We start from the raw sequence: 18,099 nt of genomic DNA on the forward strand, positions 1-18,099 counted from the left end.
GTGCTCCCTTCCCCCCCACACATATCCCCCTGCCCTCCCCGACCTCACCCTGGGCATAGAGAGCCAGGCTGGGCAACCCCTCACACCTCAGTGCCCATCCTCCCCCCACCACTGCCCCTCACTATGGTGAGGTTGTGGCTGGGGGCACTGCCAGAGCCTCTGCTGTTGGGTCAGGGCTGCAGTGGGGCTGTGGTCTGGCAGGGTTGTGCTCCCCCCCCACCCTCCCCCTTAACCCACACACACATCCCCTCCTCATCCTGGGCATAGAGAGCCAGGCTGGGCAACCCCTCACACCTCAGTGCCCATCCTCCCCCCACCACTCCCCCTCACTATGGTGAGGTTGTGGCTGGGGGCACTGCCAGAGACTCTGCTGTTGGGTCAGGGCTGTAGTGGGGCTGTGGTCTGGCAGGGTTGTGCTCCCCCCCACCCTCCCCCTTAACCCACACACACATCCCCTCCTCATCCTGGGCATAGAGAGCCAGGCTGGGCAACCCCTCACACCTCAGTGCCCATCTTCCCCCCACCACTCCCCCTCACTATGGTGAGGTTGTGGCTGGGGGCACTGCCAGAGCCTCTGCTGTTGGATCAGGGCTGCAGTGGGGCTGTGGTCTGGCAGGGTTGTGCTCCCCCCCACCCCCCCTTAACCCACAGACACATCCCCTCCTCATCCTGGGCATAGAGAGCCAGGCTGGGCAACCCCTCACACCTCAGTGCCCACCCCATGCCTCCCCACACTGTGGTGAGGTTGTGGCTGGGGGTACTGCCAGAGCCTCTGCGGTTGGGTCAGGGCTCCACTGGGGCTGTGGTCTGGCAGGGTTGTGCTCCCCCCCTCTCCTTAACCCACACACATATCCCCCTGCCCTCCCCGACCTCACCCTGGGCATAGAGAGCCAGGCTGGGCAACCCCTCACACCTCAGTGCCCACCCCGTGCCTCCCCACACTCCCCCTCACTATGGTGAGGTTGTGGCTGGGGGCACTGCCAGAGCCTCTGCGGTTGGGTCAGGGCTGCGGTGGTCTGGCAGGGTTGTGCCCCCCCCATCTCTTTAGCTGGCAGCAGGGTGTAGTGCCCACAGCCCCCACTCTTGTCCCTCCCAGACTCGGGTTGTGCCCCCCCATCTCTTTTAGCTGGGGGGGGGGGGCTGTAGTGCCCACAGCCCCCCTCTTGCCTCTGCCATAGCAGGGTTGTGCCCCCTCCCTATCTCTTTTAGCCGAGGCAAGAGGGTGTAGTGCCCACAGCCCCCCTCTTGCCCCTCCCACTGCAGGGTTGTGCCCTCCCCATCTCTTTTAGCTGGGGGTTGGGGGGTAGTGCCCACAGCCCCCCCTCTTGCCCCTCCCAGAGCAGGGTTAGCTTTGGTGTAAAATGTCTTAAACTCTCACCCTGGGTGCCCGCTGTTGGGGAGGGGGGTCCTGGCATGGCACCAGCCATAGGTTGTGCAATAGGAGCTGGTGCCAGAGAACACTAATGCCCATGCTGGAGGGGGCATAGGGGTTGGGGATTCAGCCCTCCTGGCAGCACAGGGTCCCCGCTGAGCCCTGCCCTGCGTGTGCCATCCAGTGCCAGCCTTTACATGTGCCTTCGGGCTGCAGGCAGGGACTGTAGCACTGTGGCACTGCACGCGGGCAGTGCCCATGCCCACGCCAGTGCCACAGGAGTGCAGTGGCCATGCCATGCTGGAACAGTGCCCATGTTATGGCCATACTGTGCTGTGCCGGTACTGGTGCCATGGCCATGCCATGCTGGAGCAATGCCCATGTTATGGCCATATTGTGCTGTGCCAGCACTGGTGCCATGACCATGCACGCTGGTGCAGTGCTGGTGCTGTGGCCATGCCACGCTGGTGCAATGCCTGTGCAATGCCCACACGATGGCCATGCTGTGCCAGTGCAGCGGCCAAGCGGTGATGGTGCCATGGCCATGCATGGTGGCACAGCGCTGGTGTGGTGGTCATGCGGGTGCCAGGGCCACGCCATGCCCATGTGTCCCCGGGCACAGTCCGTGATGCCATTGCCCTGCCCGCTCCCTGCCCACCCGTCAGGGCAGAGCTGTTGCAGGTTGTGTCTCAAGCAGCAAATGTGACCCCCTCCCCCATCCCCCTTCTCAGTAGCCGGGCATGGGCACCCCCAGGTGGCAGCACAATGCCCTGGGGTGGCTCATCCCGGAGGGGCACAGCCCCTGCCCCCCCGCCCCATGGCCAGCACACCCTCGCCCTCGCACCCCCCTGCACCCCCCGGGCCGTGCCCTCTTGTCTCCCGTCGCCATCGCACGTCCAGCGTCGGCCCCAGCTTCACCTAGAGGAGCACCACCAGTGCCCCCCCCGCCCCGCCACCTCCCGCGGGCCATCCCCGTGTCCCCCATCCCCACATCCCTCCCCCCCCGCTTCCTTCCTTCCCCCCCCCCCAACTCTCCCCTCCCCTCCCCTCCCCCCCAAGCACATACCTCATGGCTCCCGGAGCTGCCCCTGCTTGGGGCCGCGTCGAGCCCAGCTGGCACAGCTTGGCACGCCCTGGCACGGCCTGGCGCGGGGTCCCCCCGACTATGCATGGTGCCGCAGGGGGGAGGGTGGGAGGGGGAGTGGTGGTAGGTGTGTGTGGAGGGCGGGGGGGGGTTGATGGTGGTGGGGCAAGGGGATGGGGGGGGGGGGGACAGGGGAGGCGAGGAGGAGGAGGTAGGGGCTGAGGGGGGTGGTGCGGCCGCGGCCGGCGTCGCTGAATGTAGGGCGCGGGATGGGGAGAGGGCTGGGGGGGGTCGGGCAGGGGTTTGGGTGGGGGGGGAGGAGGGTGGGTTTTGGGGGTCGGGCGTGGGGGTGGTGGTGGTGGGGGGGGTGGGTTCGGGGGGGAGGCGCTGAGCTCCGTGACAATCACAAGTCTGTGACGTGCGAAATTTCAACCCTTTTGTGTTTTTGGTCAGGATTTTAAAGAAAGATATTTTTATGGTAATTGTTGCTGGTCTATTTTACTATATATTTATGTAATAAATATATGATGAAAAAAAAAAAAGAAAAAAAAAAAATCATCATCATCATCATCATCATCATCCGGCCCCCATTCCCACCCCCACCCCCCCCCAAAAATCCATCATCTATCACACACACACACACACACACACACTCCTCCCTGCCCCAGCTGGGCTTGGATCCGGCTTCTTGCTTTCCACTGCTGGCTGCCAGAGTTGGAGGAAGAGGAGGAGTGGCCACAGGGCAGGGGGAACACGTCCCCCCCACCCCCACCCTAAGCACACACCCCCCCCCCCCCCCTTTTCCGTACACGCCTCCCCGTCGTGGGGCCATGGGGCTGGCCACTGCCTTGAGAAGGGAGGTCCTGGCAGGTCAGTGCCCACCTCCGGGGGCTCAGTCCCCCTGTCTTATTCTCTCCGGTGGGCACCGTGGGGTTCGTGCTGTCCCTTGGGTTTGAGTTGGGCATGGGAAAGAAAGGGGGGTGGGGGGGGGGGTTGTGTGTGTGTCCCCCTCCCCGCCCGCGGTGCTATGTACAGGGGTGGCAGCGGGTGAGGTGCGGTTGGGGGGAGGGGGTCCAGGGGTGTGCCTTGGGGGGTCGGGGAAGGGTCCGGAGGAGGACGGGGGCGGGGGGGGGGGGGGCCCTACTGGGCGTCGATGCGGAAAGAGAGCAGCTTCTCGGAGTGGAGGTTGTTGAGGGTGCGCAGGTCTGGCAGCTTCAGCAGCAGCTTGGTGAACCTGGAGGTCTCGGCCGGGTGCGTCTTGAGCACCAGCGCCCGCAGGGCACGGATCAGGGTCTCCTGCAGCTGCTCCACCGACGCAGTGTCCTCCATCCCCGAGCGGTCTGCGGGCACGGGGGGACTGGCATCAGATCAGCAGGCAGGTGGTAACCCGCCCATATCGCCCCCCCCCTCCACACCCACACACGCAGAATCACAGACATCCAGGTTGGCACAGACCCTCAGGAGCACCGAGTCCAACCTATAACCCTGCACACGTTCCAGTGTGACCTGCTCGGGCAGGGCAGGGCTGGACCCGGATCGTAGAATCAAGCAGGCTGGAAGAGAGCTCCAAGCTCCTCCAGCCCAGCCTAGCACCCAGCCCTGCCCAACCAACCAGACCATGGCACTAAGTGCCCCAGCCAGGCTTGGCTTCAACACCTCCAGCCACAGAGACTCCACCACCTCCCTGGGCAGCCCATTCCAATGCCAATCACTCTCCCTGCCAACAACTTCCTCCTAACATTCAGCCTAGACCTCCCCTGGCACAGCTTGAGACTGTGCCCCCTTGTTCTGCTGCTGCTTGCCTGAGAGCAGAGCCCAACCCCACCTGGCTACAACTTTCAGTTAGTTGTGGACAGCAATGAGATGATCTTCTGAGGTCCCTTTCAGCCCCTGACATTGATTCTATACTCAACAAGATTCACCTTAAACCACATCCCCAAGCACCACATCCACAGGACCCTTAAACACCATCAGAGGGCTGCAGCAGCTCTGCTGTGAGCACAGCCTGAAAGAGTTGGGGCTGTGCAGGCTGGAGCAGAGGAGGCTCCCAGGGGACCTTCTTGTGGCCTGCCAGCATCTGAAGGGGGCTCCAAAAAAGCTGGGGAGGGACTTTTTAGGCTCTCAGGGAGTACCAGGACTGGTGGGAATGGAGCAAAGCTGGAGGTGGGGTTGAGCAGGAGAGTGGTGAGAGGCTGGAATGGGCTGCCCAGGGAGGGGGTTGAGGCCCCATGGCTGGAGGTGTTTGAGGCCAGGCTGGCTGAGGCTGTGGGCAGCCTGCTCTAGGGTAGGGTGTCCCTGGGCATGGCAGGGGGGTTGGAGCTGGATGATCCTTGTTGTCCCCTCCAACCCTGCCTGACTCTAGGATTCTATGACCTCCAGAGTTGGTATCTCCACCACCTCCCCGGGCAGCTCATTCCAGTCCCTGACCACTCTCTCCGTGGAGAAGCTTTTCTCCTGATGTCCAATCTAACCCTCCCCAGCCTCAGCTTGAGGCCATTCCCCTTCGTTCTCCCTCAATTAACACAACCAAGTCTCTCTCGGCTCCACACCCACCCCCTCGGGGTGCCCACCTGCCGAGACCAGCACCACGGCGGTGAAGAGCCCCAGCTCCTCGTCGCTGAGCTCCAGGGCGCTGAGCTTCTCGCTGAACTCGAACATGGAGCTGAGCAGGTCGCCCATGCCCATGCCCCACAGCTCCTCCAGGCTGTACTTCGTCCTGCTCATGAAGGTCACCGTCTGCTCCTTCACGTCGAAGAGCGAGGCGAAGCGAACCATCAGCACCTGCGGCAGGCACGGGCGGCGGTCAGCACCACGGCGGCGCCGTGCCCTGCCGAGGGGCGCCGTGCCACGGGGAGAGGGGGGTCAGGGGCACCCTGCAGCGCTGAGTGCCAAGGGGCACCCTGCGATGCTGTTGGTCGCTGTGCTAAGGGTCGTCCTGTGCTCTGCTGTGGGATACCAAAGGGCACCATGCAGCGAGGGGCATCCTGCAACACTCTGGGCTACCATGGCACACCAAAGGGCACCATGCAGCGAGGGGCATCCTGCAACACTCTGAGCTACCATGCCATGCCAAAGGGCACCATGCAGCGAGGGGCATCCTGAAACATTCTGGGCTACCATGCCATGCCAAAGGGCTACTGTACTGTGCCAAGGGTCATCCTGCAACACTGCGCTCTACCATGCAATGCCAAAGGGCACCATGCTGTGAGTGGCATGCTGCAACACCCTGGGCTACTATGTTATGCCAAAGGGCACCATACCAGGAGAGGCATCCTGCAACACTGTGGACTACCATGCCATGCCAAAGGGCACCATACCATGAGGGGCATCCAGCAACACTCTGGGCTACCATGCCATGCCAAAGGGCACCTGCAACACTCTGGGCTACCATGCTGTGCCAAGGGGCATCCTGCACCACTGTGCTCTACCATGTGAAGCCAGAGGGCACCACACCATGAATAGCATCCTACAACACTGTGGGCCATCATGCCATGCCAAGGGGTATTCTGCAATGCCATGGGCTACTGTAAGATGCCATGGGGCACCGTGCTGAGACATGGAGCACCATGCACTGCCATGCTCCTTGCCATGGCCTCTCTGCTGTGGGGCACTGCAATGTCACGGTGCACCATACAGTGCCATACACTATGCCACAGATCCATGCCATGGGTTACTGTGCAATGCCATAGGACTCTATGTCAGTCCATGGGGCACTGTGCCAGGCTGTGGGGCATTATGCAGTGCCATTGGTCACCGTACAACACCCATGGGCCTCCACGTTGTGCTGTGGGGCACTGTGCAATGCCATGAAGAAGGGTGTGGTGCTGGAGGGGCACTGTGCCCACACTCTGGGGCTCCATGCCAAGGGCCAGGACTCACACAAGTGTTATAAAGCTCCACACTGGTCCACGGGGCACCATGCAATGCCATGGGATTCTGTGCTGCTCCGTGGGGCACCATGCTGGGCTATGTGGGCACCGTGCCCTCTACTGAGTATTCACTACCCCAGCACATACCTCGAAGGTGCCAGCCTTGAGCAGGGTGACCTGATCGTGCTGAGAGAGGGCCTGGAAGCCGGGAATGTGCTTGGCGAACTCGACGACCTCTCGGACGGCAGGGGTGAAGCTGAGGGAGAAATCCTCCCAGATCTCCTGCACCGAGCGCCCGCTGCGGCCGGGCAAGTGGCTGTTCATGGGGCAGGCCTGCGGGCGATGGCACAGCTCAGCCGGGCACCGCGGGGCTCCCCCGGCCCCGCCGCCGCGGCACGGCCAAGGCGATTACTGCGATTAGCAGCTAAAAATACCCCGGGAATGGGGAGCCGGAGCCCCCGGGAGCTCACCGGCAGGACGTCCTTGGTGCTACGGGGCCAGGGGCAGCCCCGCATCGGGGGCTCCGGGTAGGCGGGGGGGCAGAGTCGGGGTTCAGGGGGACCGGGGGTCCAGGCGGGGGGCGCATCCCAGCGCATGAGGCCGCCGCTGTCGCAGGGCGGGGGGGGGGGTCCCAGCTTGTCGTGCGCGTAGACGAAGATCTCCTTGTGTGCCTTGGCCACCTGCGCGATGACGTCCTCGGTGGCCCCCCCGGGGCTGGGCGAGCGGGGGGGGTGTCAGCTGCTGCGGGAACTGGGAGAAGCAGGCGGCGGGGGCGAGCGGTGGAGGGCCGGGGGGCGGTGGCGGTGCGCGGACGCCGCCCGGTGCTGGACCCTCGCCGGGGCTGGGCATGGCCGGTGGGACGCTGCCCATGCTCATGGCGCTCTGCATCTCCGCCAGCATTCGCTGCTTCTCCCGCTTGGGGATGCGCCCGAAGCGCACCGCTGTGGGCACACTGCTGTTAGTGGGGGAGACCTGGGGGCACGCCGACCCCACGCCCACCCCCTGGTCCTGCGCGATGAGCGGCTGAGGGCTGCTGGGAACGTGGCTGCACCCCTACGCTCCCGGCTTGAAGGGGATTTACAGCCCGGAGCACGGAGAGACTGGGTGCAGGGAGGGGACAAAGAGCGCTGAGTGTGGGGGGTACCCAGTCTGGAGAGTACAAAATGCGTTAAACTTGGCAGGATCCATCCCGGGAGGGGACAATGAGCCCCGAGCATGGGTGGGATCCATCTCGGGAGGGGATGAAGAGCCCTGAGCATGGGGGGGATCCATCCCGGGAGGGGATAAAGAGCCCTAAATTTGGGAGTGACTCATCCCAGGAGGGATCAAGAAGCCCTGAGTATGGTAGTGACCCAGTCCTGGGTGGGAAAAAGATCCCTGAGCATTGGAGGACCAACCCTGAGAGGGCACAAAGCGCCCTGAGCATGAGTGGGACCCACCCCAGGAGGGGCAAAAGAGGCATGGACGTGGGAGGATCCATCCCAGGAAGAGACATAAGAGTTTTGACTATGGCAGGGGACCTATCCCAAGGGATCTGGGCACAAGATCACACCCCCTGAGGGGATGCAGGGCACTGAACGTGTGGTCCCTGATTGGGGGGGAGGGGGGCTGTCCGCGGGGTGCACTGCCAAGCTCACCGTCGCGGGACATGCCAACCAGCAGGCACTTCTTGAAGCGGCACTGCTGGCAGCGGTTGCGGTTGATGCGGACGATGGAGCAGTTCTCGTTCTTGAGGCACTTCTTGTACTGAATGTTCTGCTGGATGCTGCGGCGGAAGAAGCCCTGCAGGGTGCGACAGGAGGTGTCACTTGGCTGTCGTACTCCCCCAAGTGCCCTGCAGGGGGTCGGTGCCACTCCGCCCCAGCCTCGGTACCTTGCAGCCCTCGCACGCGTGGACGCCGTAGTGGAAGCCAGAGGCGACGTCCCCGCAGACCTTGCAGAGCAGCACCATCCCGTTCAGCTCTGCGGAGGGACAGGGGTGAGCAGGGTCCTGGGGTGCCCACCAGGGCTAAGGCCACCAGCCGCCATCCCCCTGCTCGCCCCACTCACTGGTGACAGTGCTGCCAGCTTTGCTGGGAGAGCTGCGGCGCCGCTCATCCACGGGGACCTGCTGCACTCCAGGGAAGTTCACCGAGGAGCCGTACGATGAGGCGGAGGAGGAAGAGGAGGAGGATGAAGGGGAGCCATCCTCATGGGGGACCAGCGAGCCCCCGCCATAGGCGCGGGAATCCTGAAGGGAGCCGGTGGGCGACGGAGGAAAGTAGGTGGGGAAGGGCTGGGAGCCGGACTGGGAGCTGCTGTTGGAGCTGTCGCTGCAGAGCGAGACAGGGCTGGTGCGGTTGGGCGAGGTGCCGCTGGAGCCCACGTAGCTGATCACACCGCCTGCGGGCAGAGCAGCGAGGCCACACATGCATCGAGCTGCACCGGGCTCAGCTTCCCCCGCCACAGAGAGCACCTCCGTGATGGGCATCGCAGCCCCGGGTGTGGTGTCCTCAGGGAAGCAGCCCGGATGCATCCCGGACCCATGGGTGTCCTGCAGCCGTGGCCACACATGCACCCTGAGTCAGGCACCACACCCCGACGGCTGCCACGGGTGCCAGCTCCACGTGGGACAGGGACAGGCGGGTTGCTGGGGTGCGTGCTGGCTGGGGACACGGGCACAGCACCCCGGAAACACCCGTGGGAGGAATGTGGGCTGAGAACGCAGCGGAGGTGTAACCAGGAGGTCACAGCAGTCACACCTGCCAGCTCCAGCCCCGTGCCCTTGGCACAGCCCAGCCCCACAATCCAGATGGAACCCCCCAGCCCTGGGACTAGGGGGGGGTCACAGCACAGCCTCCTCACTTAGGCAAGTCTGGAGGAAACGGCAGAGGCTGGGGAAGCTCCGTGCCTGGGAACTCCACAAAGGTGGGGACCACCCCACGATGCTGAGCCCACAGGCAGCGCTGGCAGAGGTCACAGCCCCCTCCCCCCCGCCCCCAGTCGCCCCCGCCGTCGATGCACGGGGCAGTAGCAGCAGGACACGTGGGAGGCGACGCTGGGGACACACAGGATCGCCGGGGCCATGTGTCCCCCCCCCGCACACGGTATCGCTGGCACAGATGCTACGCGCCGGAGCCAGCCTGCCATCAGCCCCCCCTCACCGAGCCACCTCCAAAGGGGGTCACCCAATTGGGGACAGTGGGCCTGGGATCCCCAGCTGCTGAGATACCACAACACTGGGAGGTTCTCCCCTGACCAACCCATATTAGAGGGGACCTGGAGATGTCCAGGGGGACATTAGGTGGATTGAAGAAGATTGGGGAGGATTTGGGGGTGGTTTAAGGTGGATCTAGAGGGGAGCTGAGCAGTCCTCCCGAGGATCTGGGAGGGAGGGCCTGGAAAAGCCTAGAGAGGGTTGGAGGCATCCTACGGGGGGAAACCCCACGGTGGGTCTAGAGGTCCTGGGTGGGACTCTGGAGATTTGTGTCTGAGAGGTCTTGGAGGGCAGCTGAGTTTCTTGAGGGGCCTTGGGGTATGCTGGGGATAGTCTGGGGTCCCAGGAGGGGTCCTGGGAATTTTGAGGGGCTAGGAATCCCCCCAAGGGACTGCACCAGCACACGGGGACCATCCTCGACCCCACAGCACCTAAACTCCTTGAGGGGAACCCCCTCAAAACAGCCGCCCAGCAGCGCCCCCCCCCCCCCCCCCCCGCAACAAGCTCAGGCGGCCTCACGCCGCCGCCCCACGTGCTCCAGCCGCACGTGGCCTGGCTTGGCCCCGCCCCCTCACGCTTTGTCCCGCCCCTCCCGACAGCCCATTGGCTCCTCCGCGAGCCTCCGCCCCCTTCGCGTTAAAGCCGAGATAACGCGCGCGCTGCCGGCCCCTCCCCCCCTACCCCCCACGGTTAGAAAGGAGCGCGAGCGCTTCCGGGTGTGACGTCACGAGAGGGGGTAGCGGTGACGTCATCGGGTGGCCAATGGGCGGGGGCGGGGCGGGGCTGCGGGGAAAACAAACCCCGCACGTGGCAGCGACGGGGAGGGGGACACGTGCCGGGGGGGACACGGGGACACCGCCCCCGTTCACACACACACACCCCCCCCCGCCCTGCCCGGTGCGCGTCCCCGCGCGGGGCGCCCCGGAATGCGCGTTCCCGCCTCTGCCGTCCGCGGAATGCCCGGTCCCCGCTGCCCCGCTCCTGCTGCGCGGCCCCTCCTGTCCCACTGCCCCGGAACACTCCGGTCCCGGCGCGTTCCACGCCGGTGCTGGTACCCGGGACACCTTAGTGCGCCGATCCCAGTCCTCACCCTTCGTACCCCCGAGGACACCCCGGTCCCTGTGTCCAGGACACTCCGGTGCACCGATTTCGGTCCCCATTCTCCCTACCCCCGGGGACATCCCGGTTCCGGTGTCTCGGACATTCCGGTCCCGGTGCTCAGGTCACTCCGCTGCACCGATCTCAGCACCCGTCCTTCCTACCCCCAGGGACACTCTGGTCCCGGTGTCCCAGACATTTTGCAGTCCCGCTTTCCGGGCCGCCCGGGGACATCGCTCCCGGTCCTCACTCTTGCTACTCCCGGGGACAACTCGGTCTCGCTGTCCGGGACGCCACAGTGCAGCGCTCCCGGTTCCTGCTCCCGCGTCCAGCTCGCCCCAGCTTTCAGGACTCCCCCGTTCCCATCCTTCCCACCCCGGCGACCGTAGCGTCCCGGTACCGGTGTCGAGGTCACCCCAGTGCCAACGCATATCCCTCCTCCCTCCCGGGGACACCCCGGCCCCGCTGCCCGGTCCTTACCCCGCTATGCAGGACCGCCTGGTCCCGGTAGGAAGCAGCCCCGTTCCGGGATGCGGTCCCGGTGCGCATCCTGCCCGGTGGGGTGTGCAGGACCCTCCGGTCCCGATGTCCGGACCCCTCCAACTCGCGGTCTCTGCGCGCAGCCCCCTTCGCTGCGGTCCCCGGTGCACTGACCCCCGTCTCCGGTTGCTCGGGATCGCTCCCGGTGCCGCGGGGATTGGGAAGGGGAGGGCTGTCTCCAGCGGGGCACTGACCTGTGCTGCCGGTCTCGGGGGCGGCCATCCTTTGGGGGGACCGGGAAGGGGGGGGGGAATTACGGGACACGGCTGCACCGAGCCTCCCGCAGCCGGAGCCGGAGCCGCGCCGAGCCGTGCCGCGCCGCCGCCCGGTGAGTGCTGTTGTGCGCCCGCCGCCCGCCCCGCCGCCCTCCCGGCACCGGCCGCGGCTGCGCACTGGGCCGCACGCGGCGCCGCCGCCTCCCCCATGTGATTCCCGGGGAGAGCCTCGTGCCCCAGTGACACACTTTCCGCCGGCGGAGCGCCCAGGCACAACGGGGACCCCCGCGGCGGGGCCGCCTGGCACCCGCGGGGACCGGCACTGGGACCTGCCACTGCGCCGCGGCCGGTGCCTGCACTGCGGACCCCGGGCCGCAGCACGGGCAGCTCTGTCACCCGACTCGGCACCGTCTCTTAGGGACACTTGGGCACTGCTGGCACCCAGCGCAGCGCCGTCTCTGCGTGGGGAACGGCAAAGCGTGACACTGCCCCCTGCACTGGGGGCACCGGGGGGGGGCATCTGGCACCCAGCTCGGCATGGTCCCTGCTCTGGGAACACCTCAGCATGACTCTGTCCCCTGCTTTGGAGGCAAAGGGGCACAACAGTTGGCACCCCTATCACCCTGCATGGCCACCACCCCTGTCACCTTGCACAGCGTAGCCTCTGCACGGGGAGCACTCAAGTATGGCACTGCAGTGCTTGGCATCACTGTCACCTTTCACGGCTCTGTATCCTGCCCTGGGGATACTTGAGTGCAGCACTGGCATCACTGGCACCTTGCACAGCACTGTCCCTTGCACTAGGGACTCCTGAGCATGCCACTGTCTCCTGCCCTGGGGACACCCCGGCAAAGCCCTGGCATCCCTGGCATGCCGCACAGCACCATTCCCTGCTGACACCTTGTCACCCATGTCACCCAGCACAGCGCGGTCGCTGCACTAACTCCCAAGTACCCCTGGCACCCTGCATGGCACCATTCCCTGCTCTGGGGAGACCCAGACGCAGTGTGGCACCAACACCGCAAGCCCCCCACCCAGGGATGTCCGCGCACAGCACAGCCTCTGGCACAGCCCCAGCACAAGCTACAGCACGGCACAGCCAGACCACCTGCATACCCACCCCCTCCCCGCCATGTCCCCCTGTCCCTGGTGCCACCGTGGAAACGAACTGCCCGTGGCGGGTACCCGGTGTGGCACGTGCCTGGCAGCCACTGCCAGCCTGGCCCCACTCCCGGCTGCCGCAGGGGCTGCAGCGATGTGCTGTGCCCGGTGTCGTGGTGCCAGGGCAGAGCTACCGAGCAGATCTGGGTCGCGGCAGCGAGGCCACAGAGGAGGGTTTCGGGGGTGCCAAGCACCCTCCTGGGTGCCACGTGCCGGATGCTGCCCTGGCTCCCGGCCAGAAGAAGGTGCAGAGCACAGAGATGCCAGCGCCGGGAAATCCTCGGAGCTAATCCCACGGGATGGGAGACCTCGGGCACCGCGCTTGTGTGTCAGGAGCCTGCGGGGTGCCCGGAGCAGGGGGCACTGCAGCTCTGCGCCCGGAAGAGTCCCCAGTGGCAGCCCCCGACGATGTGTGAGGCTGTTCCCAGTGCCAACCCCCGAGGGGGTGTGTGGCTGTTCCTCAGCTGGGAACCCCCAGGGATCCCCACCGGGTTCTGTTTGTGGGATGCCCGGTGGCACTGGGGGGGGGACACACACCCCATAACCCCACAGGATGTGCCCTCATCCTGAGTCACTGGGCGGTTGAGCCGTGCCGTGGCCATGCCGCAGCTGGCACCTCCGACAGGGAGAAACCTCAGTGGCTCCCGGAAGGATGTGTGGGGCCAGGCTGGCATCGGAGCCAAGGGATCCGTGGAGATGCTGGCCTCAGGGCAAGGGGCCCTCGCTGCTGCCACTTTCCAGCGGTGCAGCCGTGCCCAGCTGTGCCCTAAGTGTGCAGGTGCCACCAGCCCCAGTGGCGCCTCGTTCCACTCCTGGCACGTTTCTGGGCAGCAGCAATTTGCTGTGACTCAATCACTCATCTCGTTTCGGAAAACAACCCCGCACCTGGCACACGGCAGGCAGCTGGCACCGCACAGGGATGCTCAGCTGGACCCTGCTGCTCAGCACCTCCAAGATGCCAGGGGAGGGCACGGGGCAGGGAGGGACGAGACAAATCCTGTAGCATCCCACCATGAGGTCCTGCTGTGGGGCTGGGACCCTGGCACAGCAGGTTGATTTGAGGGGGCTGTGAGCCCTGCAGCTGGCAGCAGGGTGGTGACATTGGCTGGGGGCAGTCCATGGGCAACAGAGTTGGAGCCACCAAAGCCACCAGGACAGTGGGGTGCTGAAGTTGAGCCACTGTGCCCGCCGCAGGACCCTCGGCAACCCTATTGATGAGCTGCCCCCTCAACAGAGATCAGGGATGCATCTTGAGGGGCTCCTCGTGGGGACCTATGCCCCCCGATATGGCAGTGCCCATGCCAACCAGCCCATGGCACAGAACGGGACACTTCAACCTCCCCCCCCCCCCATCCCCCGAGGTCATCATTTGCCAGGCGAACCCTGCCCGGCAGCAACGGGGACACACACATACCACCTCATGCCCTCATGCAACCAGCTGTGCCCACTTCCCATGCCATACCCCCCCCTCCTCGCCCCCTCCTTTTGCCATCCCCTCCCCCCTCCACCCCCCCCCCACCCCCCCTCCCCCCGCCTTCCACATTAGCCCAGAGGGGCTGAGCCTGGTCCCTTCCCCTGCAGCAGGTCAAGGGGGCAGACGCAGGCTCAGCTGGCCGGTGCCAGGCAGTGGGCGCCGGGGCCGGCGGCCGCGTGCCCTGGTGCCCGGGTTGCCAGCGGTGCTGTGCGGCGGTGCCACGTGACTGGCGCTCCGCTTGCCACCGAACGCCTGCGTGAGAGGGATTTATTTTTACCCGGGGCTGGCAGGGTTGTTTACCTTGCTGTACCTTTTCCAGGAAAAAAGGAGGGGGTGGGGGGTTGGTTAGCTCCTGCCTGCCACCTGCACACCCCCCCCCCCCCCCCCTCAAACTCAGCCTGGGCACGGCGGTGGCTGGGGGCTCTGCCAGGGTGCAGACCCTCGCCCCAGCAACGCAACCCCACAGCCCTTCCCCCGCCCCCACAGCATGCTCCAAACCCTCCGTAGGGCTGCAGCATCCCCGTGGGTTAAGGACGCTGGGGTAGGGTCCCGGTGCCACCCCCGGGGGACATCGTGCCTCAGTTTCCCCATCCATCGATGGGATTCTTTTTTTGGGGGGGGGGGGGCGGGGCGGCAGCCAGAGATACTAAACCTCACCCTGCTTGTCGGGGGGGTGTGTGTGTGTCCTGCACCCTGAGCCCCCTTTTCAGCCCCTCCATGAGGTTGCAGTAATGGTGGTGGGTGGGAAGGGAGGGCAGGAGCCTTGGTGTGGGGCTCAGGGTTCGGGGGTGTGCTCCTGATCCCTGCCCAAGCGCCAGCAGCAGCCTTGGCTCACCCACGGCGCTTGGCCCGGGCCAAGGGCTCGGCGCTGCCAGGCTTGGCCTCGCCTTTCCCCTCCCCACGGAAAGGGAAAAAAATAAAAACCCAGGTAAACAAGAGAGGCTTGGCCCGGACTGGGGCACCCCACGGAGGGCACGGGGACCCCACGGCGGGCAGGGACACCCCACACTTGCGCGGGGGCTCCCTGCAGCGCCCCAGCACCGCGCGATTAGGGCGGACGTCGGGTGGGGAGTTAGAGACCTCAGAGAGGGGCAGGGTCTGGGGGGTGGGGGAAGGATGGAAGGGAAAAGGGAAGAGCAGGATCTGGGGGTGCAGAGATCTGGGGCGGGGGGGGTGCAGGATGTAGGAAATTTAGGGGTGAATGCAGCACGGGAGGGTGCACGGAGCCAGGGATCCAGGCAGGGGGGGAGGTGCCCAGGAGGGGGCAAGAGTACAAGATGTAGGGGTGCAGGGACCCCAGGGGGGTGCAGGGTCTCGGGGTGCAGGATCTGGGGCTGTGGGGACCGCAGGGGTTGCAGAAGTGAAGGCTATTGGGGCACAGGGACCCCAAAGGAAGGTGCAGGGTCTGGGGGTTCAGGGACCCCAAGGTGGGTGCAGGGAGCCACAGATGAGGGGTGTGTGGGAATGCTGGGGTGCAGGAGGGGTGCAGAAGGGGTACAGATGGACTACAGAAGGGGTGCAAAAGGGGTGCAGAACGGGTGCAGATGGGGTGAAGAAGGGGTACAGATGGGGTGCAGAAAGGGTGCAAAGGGGTATAGATGTGGTACAGAAAGGGTGCAGAAGGGGTGCAAAGGGGATAGATGGGGTGCAGAAGGGGTGTAGAAAGGGGTATGAGTGGGATAGATGGGGTGCAGAAGTGGTATAGATGGGGTGCAGATGGGGTGCAGGAGGGTTGCAGGAGGAACCCCAGTGTGTTCACCACGGGGGTGGTTTGGGAACCCCTAATGCAGGAAGCAGCCAGGACGGGTGGGGGACACTTGCAGGCTGGAGCTGCAGCACCTCTGCCCCCCCGTTTCGTTGCCCCCCTCTTGGCTGCAGCCCCGTAAACCTCAGGGGCTGTTGTTTGCGTTCCTGCTGCAGCGTCACGGCCCCCGCCCCCCCTCCCAGATTCCTGGAGCACGCAGAGGGCAGGGGCACCTCCGGGCGGGGGGGGGGGGGGGGGCGTGTGCGTGGGGATGTCACAGGGCTTCCTTCAGCCCCCCTAACCCCTGGCATGCAGAGTGGGGAGCCCCCTCCCTTTTTCCCACCCCTCCTCACTCCTAGCTTTGACCTTCTCCCGACGTAGCTGGGTACGGATGTGGGGCAGCCTCCCCCACACCCACTACACCCTGAAACCTCACAAGGGGGCAACAGCGCGGGCTCGGGGGGGCAGGTTGGCATCTGCGTTAGCCCATGTGAGCGGGTGCCCCCCTCCTCCTCCTCCTCCTCCTTCTCGTCCTTCCTGCCGCTGCTGGCTGGGTGCAGGGAGCCCTCCTGCATCCCGGGAGCTGGCAGCGGCGTCACGTGGCGCTGGCATGTGAGCTCTGCTCCATTTTTAGCCCCGGCAGGCTCCGTGCGCCGTGGCCCTGCTGCAGAGCCATGTGCGGGCGGCCGCCCGGCTGGCACGTGGGCCCTGCCGCAGCGGGGACGCGCCGCCGGGAACACCCCCCCCCACACACACACCCCCTTTCCAACCCTTACCCCCTTGGTACCCCCATCGGGCCCACCGAGCCCACCCGTGGGCAAGCGTTTGTTTGTCTACTCCGTCCGAGCGCGGCCACGCAGTGTCCCGCAGCGGGAGAGGCGCGCTCGGCCCGCAACCGCCGTGGAGGGGCTTCGCCCACTGCCGTGGCTGGCTGGAGGGTGGTGGTGGTGGCGGCGTTGGCAGCGTGGCAGAGGGGGACCCTGCAGCTCGTGGGTGCAGAGGGTGTTGCACTTCCCTTCCCCTTCCCCTTCCCCTTCCCCTTCCCCTTCCCCTTCCCCTTCCCCTTCCCCTTCCCCTTCCCCTTCCCCTTCCCCTCCCCCTCCCCCTTACCCTTCCTCTCCCCCTTCCCCTTCCCCCCAACAATGCAGCTCTGCGGACGGGCACGTCCCCCACGTGTGCCCTGCGCGTCCCCGGCACGTGCCCCGCGTGTCCCCATGTGCTGCGTGGGGGGAGTTGTTCAACGGTCGAGGGGGGGTGGTGGGGGTGGTAATGCTGTGAGTGAGGGGGGTGTGTGTGTGTGTTCATACGTGTGCATGTTATGTGCATGCATGGTCACATGCACCTGGGCTGCAGGAAGGGGGGCATGCAGGGCTTGCAACACCTTGCTATGTGTGTGTGTGGGTGTACACATGTGTGCATGTGTGTGCATGCATGGTCATACGTGTGCATACAGACTGCAGGAAGGGGGGCATGCAGGGCTTGCAACACCTTGCTATGTGTGTGTGGGTGTACACATGTGTGCATGTGTGTGCATGCATGGTCATACATGTGCATACAGACTGCAGGAAGGGGGGCATGCAGGGCTTGCAACACCTTGCTCTGTGTGTGTGGTGAACATGTGTGCATGTTACGTGCATGCATGGTCATACGTGTGCATACAGACTACAGGAAGGGGGCATGCAGGGCTTGCAACACCTTGCTGCAGAAGGGGTGTACACATGTGTGTATGTGCCTCTGTGTGTGTGCATATGTGTGCTCATGTTTGCGTCAAGGCTGCAGCACAGGCGTGTGTGTGCAGGGCTGCTGCAGTGCCTTGCTGCAGGGGATGCATGTGCATGCATATTCGTTGCATGTGCATTTGTGAGCATGCATGTGCACGTGTGCTGCCTACGTGGGTGTGCATGTGTGCACTGGCAATGCAACTTTGGGGTGCATGTGTGTGCAGGGGGCTCTAGTGCCTCACTACAAGAGGTCTTGTGTGTTCGTGCATGTGCATGTACTTGTGCATGCATGTGTGCATGGGGTGCTTGTGTATGCAGGGCTGCTGCAGTGCATGTTCATGTGTGTCTGTGCATGTGCACATGTGCATGCATGCTTGTGCATGTGTGTGTGCTGAAGCTGCAGCCTGGGGAGATTGGGTGCACGGGGTGGGGGGGGTGTGCGAGGATGCGTGTGCATGCACGGGTGTGTGCCCGTGTACACACGTGTGCCCGTGTGCATGCATGTGCATGCTTGCAACTGAAGCACAGGGTGGTGGGGGTGCAGGGGGCTGCAGTGCTGCAGGCTGCGTGTGTGGCTGCAGTGCCTTGCTGTGGGGGAGGGTACACGCGTGTACATCTGTGTGCG

General features: G+C 65.1%; 1 protein-coding gene across 1 annotated transcript; it reads right to left on the reverse strand.

The window, feature by feature from the left end:
- Window positions 1–3,064: 3,064 nt before the first annotated feature.
- NR1D1 (nuclear receptor subfamily 1 group D member 1) lies at window positions 3,065–11,533 on the reverse strand. Its single transcript, XM_064174322.1, is given in 9 exon segments — window positions 3,065–3,796; window positions 5,027–5,237; window positions 6,473–6,658; window positions 6,796–7,056; window positions 7,058–7,266; window positions 7,963–8,107; window positions 8,199–8,287; window positions 8,375–8,707; window positions 11,354–11,533. Coding segments are annotated over 9 exon segments (1,662 nt in total). The 5' UTR covers window positions 11,382–11,533; the 3' UTR covers window positions 3,065–3,596.
- Between the last annotated feature and the right edge of the window lie 6,566 nt (window positions 11,534–18,099).

This window comes from Pogoniulus pusillus, chromosome 40 (genome assembly GCF_015220805.1).
Source record: "Pogoniulus pusillus isolate bPogPus1 chromosome 40, bPogPus1.pri, whole genome shotgun sequence".
NCBI classification, from domain to species: domain Eukaryota; kingdom Metazoa; phylum Chordata; class Aves; order Piciformes; family Lybiidae; genus Pogoniulus; species Pogoniulus pusillus.